Here is an 18,373-nt window from a genome sequence, read left to right as displayed (position 1 = left end):
CAAATAATGCTGGTCCTTCCCTTTGAGAAAAATGGTAGAGAAAACAAAGATGGATCATCAATGCGAAAACCAAACTGATGAACTCAAACTTTAAAAAGTATAGTGAATATATTATTCATCATTAAATTGTTGTAATTTCTAGTCTCAGTATTATAATTTCTTTTTCTATATTACAAATTTTATTTTTATAATATTCACTATTCAACACGAGTTCTACCCGAGCTCAAATTCAATTTAATATGAAGCACATTTGGACATACAAGCACACATCTCATTTGTTAATCATTAACACATTTGAGAAATGAACCGCCGCTAATGGCAGATCCAGTTGGAATAAGTTTTGCTAAAAATATTTCGACATGTAATAATTTGGCTAGAGTCTGGATAGGCAACTGGGACACCAACGAAGGAGTTTTTAGAATGACTTCAATTGGCTGACCATTCGAGTATCTCAAGTCATGATACTCCTATAATTGTAATGACTTTTGTTATTTAATGTTATCTTTTCTTACAAAACGAAACGAAAAGGAGGATACATCCAAATACATCGAGTCACCACAAAATTACGTAGCTAACTTACACCAATTAGGTGTCCTTGAGGTTATTTATGTTGAGTAATCATAAACTTTAATATTAGGCAAAGAGTGGTTAAGGTGCGTGCAAACTGATCCGGAGACTAGGTGTGACGTGGTCAATGAAAGTGGGTTAAGAATCGTGTGCTTTCAGGTTCAAATCCTACCAAAGGCAAAAACACGAAGTGATAGCTTCCTATCTGTTTAAAATTTGGCGGACAAAGTTATCTAATATCTATGTTGCTGGGAGATTGCAGGTACGCTTTGGAATTCATCGAGATGCGCACAAGCTAATCTTGGGCACACCAACATAAGATAACATATCAGAGAGCAGAATTTGTTCAACAATGAGTTTATCAAGTCAATCTCATCAGTAAATCCGTTTCCTTGTTCTATGTATCTCGTTTGCTTTCTTTGAAGAAAACTAAGGTTTATATCTGTCAAAGCTTACACTGTCTGATAAAAACGCAGAATGTAGTATTGCAATTGAATGACAATTTAGAATTGATGCTTATTCATAAAATTCAGGCATGCACAGCGAAACAAAAACAAACAAACAACAGCCACAAAATGAAACTCATGGAGAACATCCTCTTTCCTCGTCTCAAATCAAAATTTTCAATGTGATCACATGTTTATTATTATTAGAAAGTGAAAAATATGTATATTAACGTCTTTGGCTTTTTAATGACTAATGAGCAACATAAGAGTTGGTAAGTTAGCATGCAAAGTCTATCTTAATACAATAGCTTTGAAGAAAATTCAATGGGATATATAGTTCAAGTGAAAGAGGAGAATGGGATGCTCCCTTTCAGTAGGAAAGGCTTTAACCTCATACCGTGCTTTTAGCACGAATTATAATTTGTTGGGCCAATGAATTTCGGGAACCAGATAATTAGATCGAGAAAAAAATTGAAGCACTTTAACAACGCTAAATAAAAGGAGAGCGGTTGCCTTAACAAAAAGAAAACGGAAACCAGGGATTAACTTAAGTTACAGCTCTTACAAAAAGGAAATGTAATTAGACGCAAATGATTCTTATCCACCACTGATCTTTATGTGATTGCATAGGTTTCCAATGAAAAATTGAACTACAACAGGGTCGAAGCTCATTCAGCAACAGCACCTGCTCCACTACTTCTAGCTCTGTTCTTGCGGTTCCATATTGGAGTAGTCTCAATGAGCTTATGAGGGACAAGACGTTTTTCGCGTTTGGTTAGCTTTTTGATGTTGTGTACTCTCAACTTAGTTATCTCGGCCTCCTCCTCCGGTGTTATTTCCCTAACTACCACTGTCAGTCTACATACAGGCCTCATCATCATTCCACACTTTCCTTTGGCATGGTATGACAACCTTTTCTAATAAAGCCCCTTCCCAAGAAATGCTTCAGCTGCACCAGACATAATGAATAAGGATGAAGTACTCCAAGGGTAGAAATGAGATGAAAACATGTAAAATTATTTTCTGTCAATTTTACCAACAAGAGGACGATCCGGGTAAAATCCATGGTTATAAACTGCATTTGCCCGAGCTGAGTGTATAACCTACACAACAAATGTTCCCGTTATGTCACATTTGAACTATAAGTAATGAACCTCTTTATACTTCAGTGTTCATGTCAGACAATGGTACAACAACTTGGTGTTTGGGAAAGAATAATTGTCAACGATATTATACAGTTTGGCGTGCTTTCTTGTGAATAGACAAAAAGCTGTCATAGAAACGCTTGTGGTTTCCTGTTTTGACAAACCGAGGCAATATATTTTTCATAGAAGCAATCTTTTAATATCAGATCTTCAGTGGCCTGACCTGATAGAAAGTTTTGGCAGCTCGTTTTACCGTCACTTGCAACTGTAACAATGAATCTTCAACAAGCATTCCACGAACTAATGCAGCAACCAAGTTCACCTTCTTTGGGCTCTGAAAAAGGACGACACATTAAAATATAAAAGAATAGCAGGTGTAGGATTATTAGCAGTTGCTGCTGATGGGGTAACATCAATAAAAATTGTTAGTTATCCCAAACTAACAAATAGCAGAACGCTATAACTACCACATGCACTTCTAAATTTGGAAAATTCATCTAAAATCAGACAAGACTTTGGACCAGGTAAAACGGAGCTGTCATGGCTGGTAAAAATGCAAATATACAAGGTAATATAAGCAAGTTATAAATGTAGAAAGCGCCAACAAACTGTTTCAATGATAGATCAATCAGACTCGACAAAGCATAGCCGGTTACAAGCTCAATTAAACCAGTAAGCAAACATGCGTCAACAAATTAAATAGCTTATCTATAGTTTAATTATGATGAATCTTTGAGAATAGATGATTCAAATAGGCAACCACAACTATTTTGAGATTGAAATGTAGTTGATTGATATAAAAGTTGAAATTAGTCCTTTCGATAGAAGACACATTTGCTGATATTAAGGATTATAATAGATTGGGAACAAAAATTGTTAAGAAAAAGCAAGAGAAGACGATATAGGGAGAGTTTCCAGCCCGAGGGTGGCGTAGCGGTCAAAGAATTGGAGTCATAACCCTGAGAACCAAGATTTGAATCCCAGTAGAGGCCACCCTGGTGAATTCTTCTTATCTATCTAACTAACCTTGGTGAGTAGAGTTACCTGATAACTATGCTAGTGGGAGATAACAGGTAAAGTGTGGATTAGTGAGGTGCGCGTAAACCGTCCCCAGCACCAAAGTTATCAAAAAAGAAAAGCAACTCCGCCTAACCTTGATCGTGAAGAACTATTTCCTAAAAATAAGTCCAACTCCCTTGCCTGAAAGAGAATAGATGAGATCTAGGATGGCTGCTCTGTAAGGAGAGAATCTGGTAGAAGACATTTAGCAGTTATGAGGCTTCGGGGCAGGAATGGGAAAGAGTGCTGTGAACAGTAACATGAATAGTAAAATTGTAGAAATCAATATGACGAAGAAGAAAGATGTAGAAGTTTCCCCTAGAAAGAAGCAAGAGACCATGTAATTCTCATAAAATCAGAAGGCTGTGGCATCTCATACCTGTTTTATACCCCTCAAAACTGCTTGAACTTTTAAAGGTTTAGAAGTTGCTTTCTCTGCTTCCGTACTTCCAGTAGATGTTACCAGTGGTGTTAACGGAGAACAAATTGGCATGGCATCAGCTGATGAGTGTGCAAGTAATATCCTTGAACTAGACAGCCCTTGTCAAAAAAAGAGTAAATATTCAAAAATAATGAAACTGTTTTGTTTTCTTTTTCTTTTTTCGAAACTGTATTAAAAAAAAAAAAAAAAAAACTATTTGAGCGGGGGTTCGAACCAGAAACCAAGAGGTTCTAACGAAGGGCAAAAATTAAAGACCACCAATTTAATGGGCAAAAATTAAAGACCACCCCAAAATAAGGGCATTCCTGCGAATTGTCCACTAATTTCGGCCTATGGATTTTAGATCCATAAGGGGTATAGTCCTTCATTTTTTTCTGTGGATTGTCCTTCAAAGGCATTGTTCTTTAATTTTTGCCCTCAAATTGTTGGTCTTTAGTGCAACCAAACAAGAGAAAATAAGAAAACATTTTCCGTCATACCAAACACACCCCTAACGTATTTGTCATATTACGGGCTGATAGTGAAAAAGGTAATGTCATCCTTGTTTTAATCGTTTTGTAGGATTTCTCAAAAGAGGAAGCAGTATGATCAAGTTGAATAAATATTACATTGATATACGTCACATTATTTACATTCATTAGTAAAACAAAGTTGTACAATTACATTCATGAACTTGCTAATGAGAGAGACAAAGAACAATCAGATTGCTCATGTTCTTGTTGGTGGTTCAACTAATACAAGAACTGTGCCATAATTGGAGAAAAATAGGTTTTTAACAATTGGAGTTGATAGTACATACTTCATCTGGGTAGATTCTACTGAAAGAAGAAAAAACCAAGCATTAATCAGAACATAGCATACAAACTAAATCTAGGATGATAAAAGCTAAAGGAAAAGAGGGGGCTAGCCTTTCGTTAGTTAAAGGCCGACAATATCAAGAAACTTTTTCTTTCATTCACATAATTAATCTTAGCAACAAATGTGACAACTATTGTTGATAACCAAATGTGAAGTAATACCACAAAAGATTAATCTGTAAACTTTCAACGAAAAAGTTCATTTCTGGCTTTTATTTGTCAGCAAAGTAATAAATCATACATGGTATGATACCTAAGAAAACAACTACTAACTGAACATGTTTTCCAAAGCAAGCTACTGGAAATATATGGTCTTACCCCGGTTATATTGTGATATTTCAAGTTATTTTCAATTGATAAATTAGAAGTAAAATTTTTAGAAGAAGAGTTTTGGTATATACTGAAACTGAAGTGTAACAACAAGAAATTAAATACAAGTGAGTGTGTTGTCATGCTTTGTCTACTTCTGCAAGCTTTCAGAACAAGGAAGTACTTGCAAACGTTAGGACTGTATATACAATGGATCAACCAAGTTACCAAATAATTAGTCCATCAATTACAAACAAATTCCCTTATAAGTTTAGTCATAAAAGTTAGCCGACCAACCAAAGGTCAGAACTTTGAACCAAAAGTACTTGTACAGATATTTGTGAAACTTTTAAGTGGAAAAAAGAAAGTACCTTTTGACTTTAATTACCTTTGTTCTATGAAAGTCAAAAAGTAATTGCAAAAGGGACTTGGTTAACCTGCGAATATTTTAATAGACAAAATAATGAATCAGGGTACAATAACTTAACTATAACCGCTATCGGCGACTCTATTGTTGCATGCGGCCTAGGACTTGACCCGTCACTCAGCAAAGCATTGGCTTTACCTTTGACATGTAGTAAGTTATTTGAATGCTAAATTAGTCCCAGGTTCCACTAAAACAGTTAGGTGGATGAGAATCACATATTTGAATCAAGCAAGCATTCAGTTAAGGCATCAAAACTACGAACAAACATAAAGTATCATCAAGAATATAATGCTAAATTGAACTTTTATCATCACTGGAATGATTTCTCAATAATATCATGATGCTTTACCGAGGCATGGACTATAAAGCAGCAAAAAGTGTAGGTGACGGTGCTGATGGATTCTGTTCCACTGTATCATATTGTGTTATTGTGTATGTTTGACATAAAACATGACATAAAACATAAAACATGAAATTGGAAAAAGAAAAATATGAGTAATATATATTTGATATAACATGTGATTTTTCCTCCTTAATTATTTTTTTCGTTGTTGAGTGGAGGTCTTACTTCAAGTTTCAGGCTTTAATTTCAACAAAAAAAATAAAATAGTGGAGGTCTTACTTCAAGTTTCAGGCTTTAATTTCACTGCTAATCCCACAGCAACATCAAAGAATTTAGCAATTTTCACCATGCCTTCCTCAATAAATACCTGGAAGTTGAAATCACGGGGAGATAAAAATCTCAGCAAAACTCTCAATTAACATTAAATCATTAGCAAACTCATTTTTTCCATTCACCTAGTAGTATCTATTATGTGGACAAAGAGAAGAACCCTATCACATTTGAATATGATAGAAGTGACTAAACTAAAATACAAAAGCTGAAGGTATCTCATTCCCTCAATTTTCTTACTCTACCTCTTTCTCTTGATTCTGCCTTCTGTTTTTCTAATCTACCAATTCACCTCTTCCCTATCTGTAGTCGCATTTCTTCTCCCCCTTTTCCTCTTCTATTTTCTCCATCACTCATTCTTCTTTCTTGAACTAATAAACACTGAGAAAACAAAAGTGCAAACTGGAAGATAAGAAAGAGAGAAGTACAAACCTGTGAACACAGAAAGTGGCCTGGTTGCTCAGTTGACAATGTTCCTTACTAAAATGTGAGTAAGACCAACATAAGAAACTCCATCACAAAACTCCATAATTCCAAGACAAATTATTAAAGTGATCACCAGACATTTTATTAGACAGACCACTCACCAGACAAACTAAGACCACATTCACTTTCTGAAACTGCCATGAATTATCAGTTATTTGCTTAGCCCAAACTACAACAGAAAATTAAGGAGTCCTTATAGATGAGTTTACATAATCATTGCCTGATAAAAAATGAAATTACGGCTTCAATCTTTATTCGTACTACAATAACACACCTCAACTTTAACAAAAATGGTGTATGCGCAAAAAGTGTAGAATATTTTGAAAAATAACATAAATGGCTAAAAATTTCAAAGTAACTAAAAGTCCAAATGGCTCTTAGAAATAAAAGTACGACTGAAGAGAGAGCTTCTGAATGTCTCTTGATCTTGGATCAGCTCTTCCTTCCAACTCTTTTGGTCTCCGAGTTATATTAAGAAATGTAAATCTGTATCAATGTACCAAAAGATATTGCTTTAGCTCAAGTCTTCTTCTATCAATATTTATCCTTGTACAACACAAAAAGTATATACAGATGCAGATATTATATATTCAAAGTAAAATAAAAAAGCTTAACAGAGGTAAAACACTAACCTCGCCTCGAAGCCTCATTCATGTATGTTATAGTATTACACCATATTTATGATCTACATATATTACTCAATAATCTGGGAACCTAAACATTTAGTTCCATGACAAAGTAAAATTGAAGGGATACCATTTGATTAGTTTACCACAAACAGTGCGAAAAAGTGTAAGCCCGTAAACCCAAACTATAATGGGCAATCTGGTCACAAAATCGCCATGCCCGGTGGAGCATTAAATAATTAGAATAAAGATTAGAATACCCTGAAGGCCAGATACATACGCCAAAGTTGAACAAGAAAACGAAGGGTTGATAACTGGGCAAAACATCTACAACATTTATTTTTCAGTTTAACATTGTAGTCTTCCTCTAGCTTTATTTTCAAAGCATAAACATCACTCCCTCCGCATAAAAAAGAGCGTCCACTTAGTCATTTACACACCCCTTACCCTCTGTTTGGATGGTTGTTTCCCGTGGTTCGTTAATGTATAGTATGGTATGGTACAGTATGGTGTTGTATTGTATTGTACTGTATTAATGAACACCATGTTTGGATAGACTGTATCGTTTGTTGTGGCTTAATAGCATTTGTATTGTTTGGTTTGGATTGTATAAAATCTTGTATAATAACTTGTAAGTTTACTAAAATACCCTTAACTCTTAATTAGAAATTAGTTTCTATATATTAATATAACTCAGGTAAAGAATAAAATAGGAACTTTAAAAAATAAGTAGGTAGTGGGTAAGGGTGGTGGAGGGGCGGGCGGTGTGAGGTGGGTGGTTGTGGGATGAGGGTGGGGGTGGGGTTGGGTGGTGGTGAGGGGTAGTGGGTGGTGGAGGGGTGGGTAGTGTAAGGTGGGTTGTTGTAGGATAAGGGTGGGGGTAGTGGGTGGTAGGGTGGGGGTGAGTTGTTGTGGGGTGGGGTTGGGCGGTGGTGAGGGGTAGTGGGTGGTGGTTGGGGTGGGTGGCAGAGGAGTGGGGTAGTTGGGGGTGGGAGTGGGTGGTAAGGCGGGGGTGGGGTAGGGTAGGGGTGAGTGGTAGGGTGGGGGTGGTGTGGGATGGATGATAGAGGGTGAGGCAGGGATGGGGTGGGATGGATGGTGGAGGGTGGGGCAAGGGTGGCGTGGTGGGGGTCAGTGGTAGGGTGAGGGTGGGGGTGGGGTGGGGTATAATGGAGAAATGAAATATGTAACCATGGAAAAACCACCAAATCCGTGGTTACAAAAATTAGGACTTTTCATGGTTATATAACCATGGAATGAACCACAGGCTTACAACACCATACCACATAATTTTAAAAATAATGAAAACAAACATAATTTCATAGAAAACCATACATTAATGAACCACAGGAAACCACCATCCAAACAGGGTATTAAGAAAATACTAACTCCTAGAAAAAAATAGGTAATCTGATTACACTGCCCTAATTAAATAGGTATTGGAATTTGATCACATAGTACTTAATAGGGGCAAATCTGAAAAAAATAAGGTTAAATTCTTTCTTTATTTGATGAGTGGACACTCTTTTTGACCCAAGAAAAAAAAGTTAAGTGGACACTCTTTTTAATTTGGGGGAGTATTTGGAGAAACACACAGCGGGGATTAAACCATGGGGATTCATTCATGGTTTAATAACGTCAAAATAAAGTTTAGAAAATTACCTGTCACAGTCAAAACAATAGTCCTTTTCCCCTCTTGAGAAACTCCCAGTTTCAAGAAACTGTGCATGCATTCAAATATTATATTCCAACTAAATGATTTTTTTTTTTGATAATATCATGTATAAAACATTAAAATCCATTGCATTTATAAGCTACTCCCTTCGGATCAAAAAAAGAGTCCACTTAGCCATTTGCACACCCCTTAAGAAAATACTAACTCCTAAACAAAAATAGGTAATTTGACTAAACTACTCCTAATTAAATAGGCATTGAGATTTGATTATATAACACTTAATAGGAGCAAATCTGAAAAAATAAGGTTAATTCTTTCTCGATTTGATAAGTGGACACTTTTTTTGACCCAAGAGAAAAAGGCTAAGTGGACACTTCTTTTGATGCGGAGGGAGTATTAAAGTATCACTTTTTTCTTTCCTGTTTAGGAACTGTCTCTAAGGCATCTCCAACCCATTACACCATTTTTTGCACCAAAAAAGAATATTCTTTTTATATTCTTCTCTCTCTTTTATATTATATTATTTTCTTTTACTTAAATTTTATTTTTAATTTCATAAAAAAAAAATCTTTTTTTTCTTTTTTACATATCCATCCCATGTAATTCATAATCCTTTGTTTTATAATCATTTAATATAAAATTATTTTATACCATAAAATTTTAAATAATATAAATTGTAAGCAAATATTATACGTTATACATATTAATGGATAATTCAAATAAAAGTGATTCACCTCTAGTCTCATGTGTGGGATATGATGAACGATTTTGAGAAGTTTAAAGATGTCGATGCTGGAAGTAAAAAAGTTCGAAAGCAAGGCTCTTCTTATATATCATCAGAGTCTGAGACTCCTACTCCTGATTCACCTCTGGTATCATCTCCTAACTTATCATCATTTTCACTAAATTTGAATGAGGATGTTGCAGGTGATTGCACATCATCACAACGACCTATTGGGGTGACGAAAGCAAAATTGAAGAGAAAAATCGAAAAAGGTTTTTCATCTGCTATGCAAATGGTCTAATCAGAAAATAATCGGCTTGTTGAGTTGTTGGCAAAGTCAGGTGCAGACAGGCAGCGAGATTTGGAGATGAAAGATAGAACTTTGAAACTAAAAGAATTTAGAGAAGAAAATAAAATTTTATTGTCGAATTTAGATTCTATTAGTGATCCAAATATTCGTGAATTTATTCGACAAGAACAAAAAAGAATAATGGATAAAAGAAGTCAACAATTTCAACAGCCACAACCACAACAATCCTCTGCCCCATACACTCAATATTTTAATGATATTGGTGGATCTGGAAACGACCTACCAGAGTACTAAATTATTGTTATAATTTTCTAAATTATTATGTTGTTTAATGTATTTTCAATTTTAATGTATTGAACATTGTTATGTTATTGATCATTGTGTTGTTATTGAGCATTGTGTTATAATTGTGTTATATATTCGAAATTATTATGTTATTGAACATTGTGTTATTTATTAACAACATATTATATTTTATATTTGTACTTTTCATTTTTGTGATGGTTATATTTTTTAATACAATTATAACTTATAATAAAATTAACTTACAATTTTATATAAAATAATATATACGAAAATTAATTTATAAAACTTACACTCCAAAATTAAGATGTAAAATTAATATTATAAGATATTACATAAAAAATAATTAGGTATATTAGGAATCTAAAATTATAAATTAAAATTTATAATATGTTAAATTAAAAGTGTTATATAATAATAAAATAATAATAAAATATTAATGAATAGTAATGGTGTAGATGAATAGGTATATTAGGAATCTAAATGTAAAAATTAAAATTTATAATATGTTAAATTAAAAGTGTTATATAATAAAAAAAAATAATAAATTATTAATGAATAGTAATTGTGCAAAAAATACTGCAAGGTTGGAGCTTCAAAATATCATTTTTTTACACCAAAATAGCATTTGGTGCAAAAAATGGTGCAAGGTTGGAGATGGCCTAGCGTCACGTCTATAGACAAAAACCTCTGCCTCTTCCACACAAGAAACCCCAGTTTCACAAAGCAGTGGCTTCTCCGCATTTCATGTATAACCCCTCCATTCAAAAATTCTTCAAAGATTATCTTCCGTATATATAACCCCCCATTCAAAAAGCAGTTCAAACCTTAATTACACCATTTTGGATGCATTGGAAAGGAGGGCACCACCAGATATGAAAAGGAGGAACTTAAGGCTGGAGTTGAGTCTACAATAACGGCATGCATGTCAAATTGCGATAAAGGACAAAGCAAGTATATGTCCCTGATAGAAGAAAAAACAAAGCAGAGTTCAAAATCAGCAAACTCTGAGAGAGTTTCCTCTCCACCAGCAATAACATGAAGTAGAGTGATGTGTCCTCATTCACACATTGATTCTGTCCCTACAACAAGTTGTCAAATTAACCATCGTTTTCAAAGCTAAGTGAAATAACATTATCATTTCCAATATGGCTGCAAATTCTATTTCTTTTCTTTCAAAGGGTTGAGGGATTGAGAACTGAAGCAAAAAGTGGGGAGAAGCAGAAGTGAAGAAGAAAACTCCAGAATGAAAGGAAACGACGGGTGTCCACGATGAATGTCACAGAGTGATTTACCAGTTTGCCCATAAAAACTAATAGGTGTTTACCGAAATACCCTTCGTCGTACCAAAACTCTCACTTATTATATAGTTATTGTTAAATAAAGTGAGTGGTTGCTTGTCACGACCCCACTAGAGGCCATGACGGGTACCCGGTACTAGCTTACCGAGCACCTCTGGTCTAACATTCCACTTTCACTACTAAGCGGGCCATATGGACAATTCATGCACATCTCACTTAATATAGGCATCAATAGCTATACCCGTAAGCACATGTCAATAAGCTTTACCAAAATATTATACAACAACAAGGACGGACAAAGTTATGAAACATCTATCCACATACGCCTGCCTACGAGCCTCTAAATAAGATACATAAATCCACGAGGACGGGGCAGGATTTCACCATGCCCAAATATATACACAAGAGTAGTACCAATAAGCTGTAGCTCTGGGACAACTGGAGCGCTTTTAAAATGCCACTGATGGAGCTCCTAAGGATCAGACGCGTCAACCTGCTTACCTACGGGCATGAACGCAGCGTCCATAAAAGGAAGGACGTCAGTACGAACAGAGTACTAAGTATGTAAGGCATGTATGATAACATATAAGGAAGTATGGAAGACATAAGAAGAGAGTACAACTGTAACTACTTGCCTCTTAAGGCGGAATCATGCATGCTCATCTTTACCTTTTAACATATTACACATTCATACATAACTGTCTAAATCAAATAACATCATTAGCCCGCGTCCGGGGTAATTATCTCACGCCGCCCACTAGTGGTGCTGCCCGTGCCATATAGACACGGTGTTATTATCATCATCCATAAGCCACCCACTACGCCCAGCGTAGTGGTGCTGCCTGGACGTATAGGCACGGTGTAATCATCCATAAGCCGCTCACTACGCCCCTCCGTAGTGGTGCTACCCGGCCGTATAGGCACGGTGTAAGCATCACAACATAAGCATGCATAAGAGCCCAATCAAAATCTATAACTCCATCGGAGTGACGTAAGGTCGGTAACCTCCGATTGTATTATGGAATAATCATGATCGTCATGTCTCACCTTAAAGGGACTAGCATTATAAGGCAAGACTATCAATGAAGAATAACATCAAGGGAAAATGTAGAGTAAGATCATAAGTATCATAAAGCATCAATTCATACACTTTGGAGCTTTTAGAAATAGAGTCATCATCAATGAATAAAATTAAGAAAATCAAGAAATAGCTCAACATTCTCATATTATCATTGATCTCATAACTTGAGACTTTTAAACATAAAATCATCATTATCATAATCATCATAGAGATGTGCTCATCTTTGACATCACCGTTATCATTGTAAAAAAACACATGTCCATCGTTGTTGTCATAAGAGCTTCCAGAATCATAAATCTCTGGTTTGGAAAATACGGACATTTTGGAAAACATTTATAGATTATAAGGAAAGGAGTCATGCCTTGAATCATGAACTTCGAACGTTTAGAAACAATGAGGTTATGGAAACATTTATGGAATCAAACATAGGAATCATGCCTTTGAAAGAAAGGGACGAGCCTTAACATACCTGTTTGACCTCCTACTAGTTACGCTTATCCGTCCAAGCTCGTAAATCTACATTCGAGAATATTTACACTAATGTTAGACTCTTTATCGCACACTTGTTCCAAGTTTTCAAATCAAACTATTTTATATTAGAAAATCGAACGGCATCTCCCCTGTTTATATGCCTAGCCCGAATTCTCAATTCAACAACCAACCAACAACAACAATACCAACATCAATAACATCATTTCCAACACTAAAGTATTCCATAAATCAGCCCACACGCTTTTTTCAACTTCCATAACTAACCAACTTACTATACAATTATTTAACCATTCTATCTTCGTGAATAAACCGGTATTAACGTAATTAGAAGGAGCTTCATACCTTATTCTCGTTGAAATAGCAATATCTCCAATATCCGCTTTGAATCCACGCTAGAATCCACCACAAAATAATACTAGAATCACGACCACGCGCTATCCGAACCTAAACTAATACTCCATAGCTTAAAAATCACTCAATTTTATGATAGGCTCACCTCCCTCATCTGTTTTTTGGGTTTTTCTGGAAAAATCTGAGCAAAATCTGGTTAAAAAAAAAGGGGTTTTTACCCTTTATATAGGGGTCAAATTCGGGCTGGGTCACTGTAGCAAGTCGGTTGTTGTAGCAGTACTGTAGCACGCGTTTCTGCTTTGTCAGCTGAACTTGTAACGTTCATAATTCTCTACTCTGATGTCCTATCGACGAGCGATTTATTGCGTTGGAAACTAGACTCGACGAACTTCATTTTAAGGTTTTGAAACACCTAAAAACTCCTAATATACTAGGAGATATGCCCCTCCAAAGTTGACCAAAAATCTGCCCAAAATTCTGCCAACTTTTTTTTTTTTTCCAAATTTTTTGACAAATTTATTTTCTTCAATTTGCTTGGTCCCGGAACCTTTAGGCATTTGTTGACACTTTTTAAGAGTATTCATTAACCTTATAAGGGTTCCATGACCTCTCCGAGCTTACTTTAGTTTACTTACTACGCAAACGACGCGAAAATTTTTCGAGGTGTAACATTGCTAATGTTAATGTATTTATAGTTGTGGATGATGGGAGTTGTTCAAAGGAAGGCAAAAGCCCTTTAAATATTGGGCATGAGGAAAATGGTATGGAGTATGTAAATATGTAATCCTTTGTTTTGGATAAATTTCTCTCATTTTTTTCAATTTTCGTAGGAGGAGATTTCAATGGACACATTGGGTTCATTTAGAGGGGTTATGACGATGTGTAGGGGGGTTTTGCCTTTGGGTACAGGAATGGAGGAGGAGTCTCACTTCTGGATTTCGCAAATGCTTTTGGATTGGTGGTAGCCAACTCGAGTTTCCCGAAGAAGGAGGAGCACTTGGTAACCTTCCGTAGCTCGGTGGCTACAAGGCAGATAGATTTTTTGCTCCTTAGAAAAGATGATAAAGGTCTTTGTAAAGACTGCAAGGTCATTCCGAGTGAGAACCTTATGACCTAGCATAAACTCTTGGTGATGGATTTGGAGATAAAGAGGAAGAAGAAGAGGGTCGTGAATGACAGGCCGAGGATTAGGTGGGGGAGTTTGACTTTTGTCTAGTGTTGGGGGCCTGGGAGAGTAAGGGGCGAGCAGTATGTGGGATAGGACAGCCAGTTGCATTAGGGAAGCAACTAGAGAGGTACTGGGGGTCTCAAGAGGTCGCCGTGGTGGATACCAAGGGGATTGGTAGTGGAATGGAGAAGTCCAAGGGAAAGTGGAAGCAAAGAAGCAGTCGTATGCGAAGTTGATAGACAATAAGGATAATAAGGAGAAGCAGACAAATAGGGAGAAGTATAAGATGGCGAGAAAAGAGGAGAAGTTGGCAGTTTTGACAGCAAAAATGGTAGCTTTTGAACGCCTTTATGCAGAACTAGAGGATAGAGGCCGGATAAGAAGTTATTTAGGCTTACCAAGGCGAAAGAAAGGAAGGCAAGCGATCTGGATCAAGTAAAGTGCATCAAGGATGAGGATGGAAAAGTGTTGGTGGAGGAAGCTCTCATTAGACGGAGATGGCAGTCATACTTTCATAAACTCTTGAATGAAGAAGGGGATAGAGACATTGTGTTGGGAAATTTGGAGTACTCGAGAGGCATTGTGATTTTGGATATTGTAGGAGTATAAAGGTTGAGGAGGTTAAGGGTGTTGTTCGTAGGATGCGCAGGCAGAGCAGGTTTGGAGTGGCCGACTAGGTTGTTTAATGTCATTTTCAAGAAGGCAAAGATGCTAGGATAATGGAGGTGGAGTACAATGATTCCTTTGTAAAAGAACAAGGGCGACATTCAAAGCTGCAACAACTATAGAAGTATCAAGTTACTAAGCCACACTATGAAAGTGTAGGAAAGGGTGGTGGAGATGAGGGTGAGGAGAGGCGTGTCTATTTCAAAGAGCCAATTCGGATTTATGTCGGGGGGCTCTACTACAGAAGCCATTCATATTGTAAGGAGATTGGTAGAGCAGAAGAGGGACTTGCACATGGTATCCATCGACCTAGAAAAAGCTTACGACAAAGTGCCAAGAGAGGTTCTATGGAGATGTTTGGAGGCTAAAGGTGTACCTATGGTGTACATTAGAGCGATCAAGGACATGTATGATGGAGGCAAGACCAGGATAAGGAAAGTGGAATGAGACTCGGAGCAACTTCCCGATTCGATGGGGTTGCATTAGGGATCAGCTCTTAGCCCCTTTTTATTTGCCTTAGTGAAGGATGGATTGACGCGACAAATTCAAGGTGAGTTTCATGGTGTATGTTTTTTGTGGATGATATAGTCTTGATTGACGAGACTTGCAGCGGAGTTAACGCTAAGCTGGAAGGTTGGAGACAAACGCTGGAGTCTAAAGAGTTCAAGTTGAGTAGGACCAAGACAGAGTACTTAGAGTGCAGGTTCAGTGGTGTACCACATGAGGTTGATGCGGAAGTGAGGCTTGGTACCTAGGTCATCCAAAAGAAAGGAAGTTTCAAGTATCTTGGGTCTATTATACAAGGAGATGGGGATATCGACCATGATGTCACACATCGTATTAGTGCAGGGTGGATGAAATGGAGACTCACTTCTGGAGTGCTGTGTGACAAGAAAGTGCCACCAAAACTTAAAGGCAAGTTCTACAACATGGTGGGTAGACCGACTTTGTTTTATGGGGCGGAGTGTTGGCCAGTCAAGAACTCTCAGGTCCAGAAGATAAAAGTTATGGAAATGAGAATGTTGCGGTGGATGTGTGGGCACACTAGGAAAGATAAGATTAGGAATGAAGATATCCGGGACAAGGTGGGAGTGGCATCGGTGGAGGAAAAGGTGCAAGAAGCAAGGCTGAGATAGTTTGGGCATGTGAAGAGGAGAGACACATATGCCTCAGTGCGGAAGTGTGAGAGGTTGGCTATGGATGATTTTAGGAGAGGTAGAGGTAGGCCAAAGAAGTATTGGGGAGAGGTAATTAGACAGGACATAGCGCAGTTTCAGCTTACTAAGGACATGAACTTAGATAGGAGGTTGTGGAGGGCTCAGATTAGGATAGAAGGCTAGTAGGTAGTCTCACTTATTCTTTCGTACTAATAGTCGTAGTTTTGCTCTATCTTTTGTTGTCCTTTGATTTCTGCTTATATTTGTTGGGCCTTTTACTTTAATTATCTTATTTATCTATGGTAACTACTGCTCTTTCTTTCCAGACTGTTTTATCATGACTTTCTCGCTTTTTTTATTTCTCATTTTCATATTGTTGTGATATGCTTGTCCTTATCTGACCTTTTTTAGTCATTCTTTCTCTTGAGCCGAGGGTCTTTCGGAAATAGCCTCCCTACCTTCCAAGGTGAGGGTAAGATCTGCGTACACTTTACCCTCCCCGGACCCCACATTGTGGGATTCCACTGAGTATGTTGTTGTTGTTATTGTGTATTTATGGGTTTCCTTGATTTGTGAAATGATCAAATTGTTTCTGGGGAAGCGTTGATTAGGAAATTACTGCTTCTTGCTCATTAATCCCATAGATGATGATGGAAAAACCAATTACTTCAGGTAATTCTTTCTTTTATGTGGGTGTATACCTATGTTCATATGTATTTTGGATGAAGAGTATATTTATATATTCAATTCAATCAAATATCCTTAATGCCAACCTAGTTCGGGTTAGTTTTATGAGTTCTTTTTATTCGTTTTGCTTGGTTCGTTCACCATAATTAGACTATTTGTGGTGAATGTGTATAGTTCTGCATATGGATAGTTCCTTTAGCTTAGTTATTGGACACAACTTTTTCATGAGTCTTGCTCTTGTGCTTGGAACTTGTTGAGGAAATGAAGAAATGAAATTGCAATTTGATAAGAAGAATTTAGTTGGCATTTTGTTTCCAGCATTATGCAAATCTGGTGGTGCCATTCTCGAAGTAAATGATTGCTTGGTTAATATTAGCTCTGTATCTTCGAAGATACCTTCCTGCTTGTCTCTGTCAATACTCAAGTCTCAACAGAGTTCTGCCAGAAAATGGTGGCTGACATTCTAAGTGTGCATTGGACCATAATTTAATATGTTTGTGTAGAGTATCGACCAATAGATGCGTTGTTAGTAGGGAAAAACGTGACATAGGGTGGTAGGGGAAATCTGTCATGGCTGTGCTTTTGCGATTAATTTCCCTTTCTATGTCCATTGATTGACAAAATCAGAACATAGCACATTATGTGTTGTGTACCAAATGAAGGTTGTGTTTTCTTGCTCTAATGTTTGTGCGTGTCTTTTACCCAGTTTAATAGTTGTAGACAAATTGGTTGTTCCAATTGCTTACACTGAGCTGTTTCCTTGTATAATCCTCACTTGTTTTCTGTCTATGTTGTGGCAGGAAGTATTGAACATTTATTCAAAAGAACTTCCGACCATGAACTATGCTGCAAACACAGGAAAAGAATCACAATCCCTTGAAAGATGTGTATCAAATGGGTATAAATATGTAGTTAGATATATGTTTTCTCATGCTCTTTTAGTACAATCCTGCATTCTTGCTATCATTTTTGCAATAAGAATTATCAAAGTATGCTGGATTTCACAAAATTTTTGGATGAATTATAATCTGCATTTTGAATGTTGATTGCTTTTGCAGGAAGTACTGCACGCTAGTTCTGAAAACCAAAGGTGACATAGACCCCGGGGAGGTATACGCTCAAGCAATGCTGCACTTGTACTTATATTGTGCTTGGTGCGATAAATGGAATTAAAAAATTCCATCCTCCAGGTCATCGAGCTTGATGGCATGTATATAGATGATTTCTATGTATTAACATTACTTTAGTGTACAAGTCTTTGTGTTTCTAAAGATTTGCTGGTTTTATACAATAGTCTGTCCCTTATATCAGTAGTTATGATCTACTGCACATTGCTTTAACTGAAATCTACATCTAATTTTTTTTTTCTCTTTTCAATTTGTCAAGGTCATTGCTGCAATCACTTATCAAATAGTCCCAGC

At 36.7% G+C, this 18,373-nt stretch overlaps 1 protein-coding gene, 1 long non-coding RNA gene and 1 pseudogene across 2 annotated transcripts; 2 read left to right on the top strand and 1 right to left on the bottom strand.

The window, feature by feature from the left end:
- Positions 1 to 1,374: 1,374 nt before the first annotated feature.
- Positions 1,375 to 5,651, bottom strand: LOC132059975 (uncharacterized; annotated as a pseudogene).
- Positions 5,652 to 6,510: 859 nt separating this feature from the next.
- On the top strand, positions 6,511 to 6,908 carry LOC132060885 (uncharacterized). Its single transcript, XR_009416056.1, has 2 exons — positions 6,511 to 6,600; positions 6,819 to 6,908. It is a non-coding gene; the product is annotated as an uncharacterized LOC132060885 (long non-coding RNA).
- Positions 6,909 to 9,470: 2,562 nt separating this feature from the next.
- On the top strand, positions 9,471 to 10,040 carry LOC132061500 (uncharacterized). The gene is made up of 2 exons (XM_059454303.1): positions 9,471 to 9,639; positions 9,742 to 10,040. The coding sequence occupies exons 1-2, from the start codon at positions 9,471 to 9,473 to the stop codon at positions 10,038 to 10,040; spliced, it is 468 nt and encodes a 155-aa protein (XP_059310286.1).
- Positions 10,041 to 18,373: the final 8,333 nt, after the last annotated feature.

This window comes from Lycium ferocissimum, chromosome 6 (genome assembly GCF_029784015.1).
Source record: "Lycium ferocissimum isolate CSIRO_LF1 chromosome 6, AGI_CSIRO_Lferr_CH_V1, whole genome shotgun sequence".
Taxonomy (NCBI): Eukaryota; Viridiplantae; Streptophyta; class Magnoliopsida; order Solanales; family Solanaceae; genus Lycium; species Lycium ferocissimum.
The sequence above is the reverse complement of the archived record's forward strand: the minus strand, read 5'-3'. Positions and strand labels throughout refer to the sequence as shown.

What these genes read in the sequence shown, in the direction of transcription:
- LOC132061500 (XM_059454303.1), top strand. Translation starts at nt 9,471, where the DNA reads ATGAACGATTTTGAGAAGTTTAAAGATGTCGATGCTGGAAGTAAAAAA. An exon ending in TTTGAATGAGGATGTTGCAG is followed by an intron (nt 9,640 to 9,741) that starts GTGATTGCACAT and finishes TGGTCTAATCAG; the next exon opens with AAAATAATCGGCTTGTTGAG.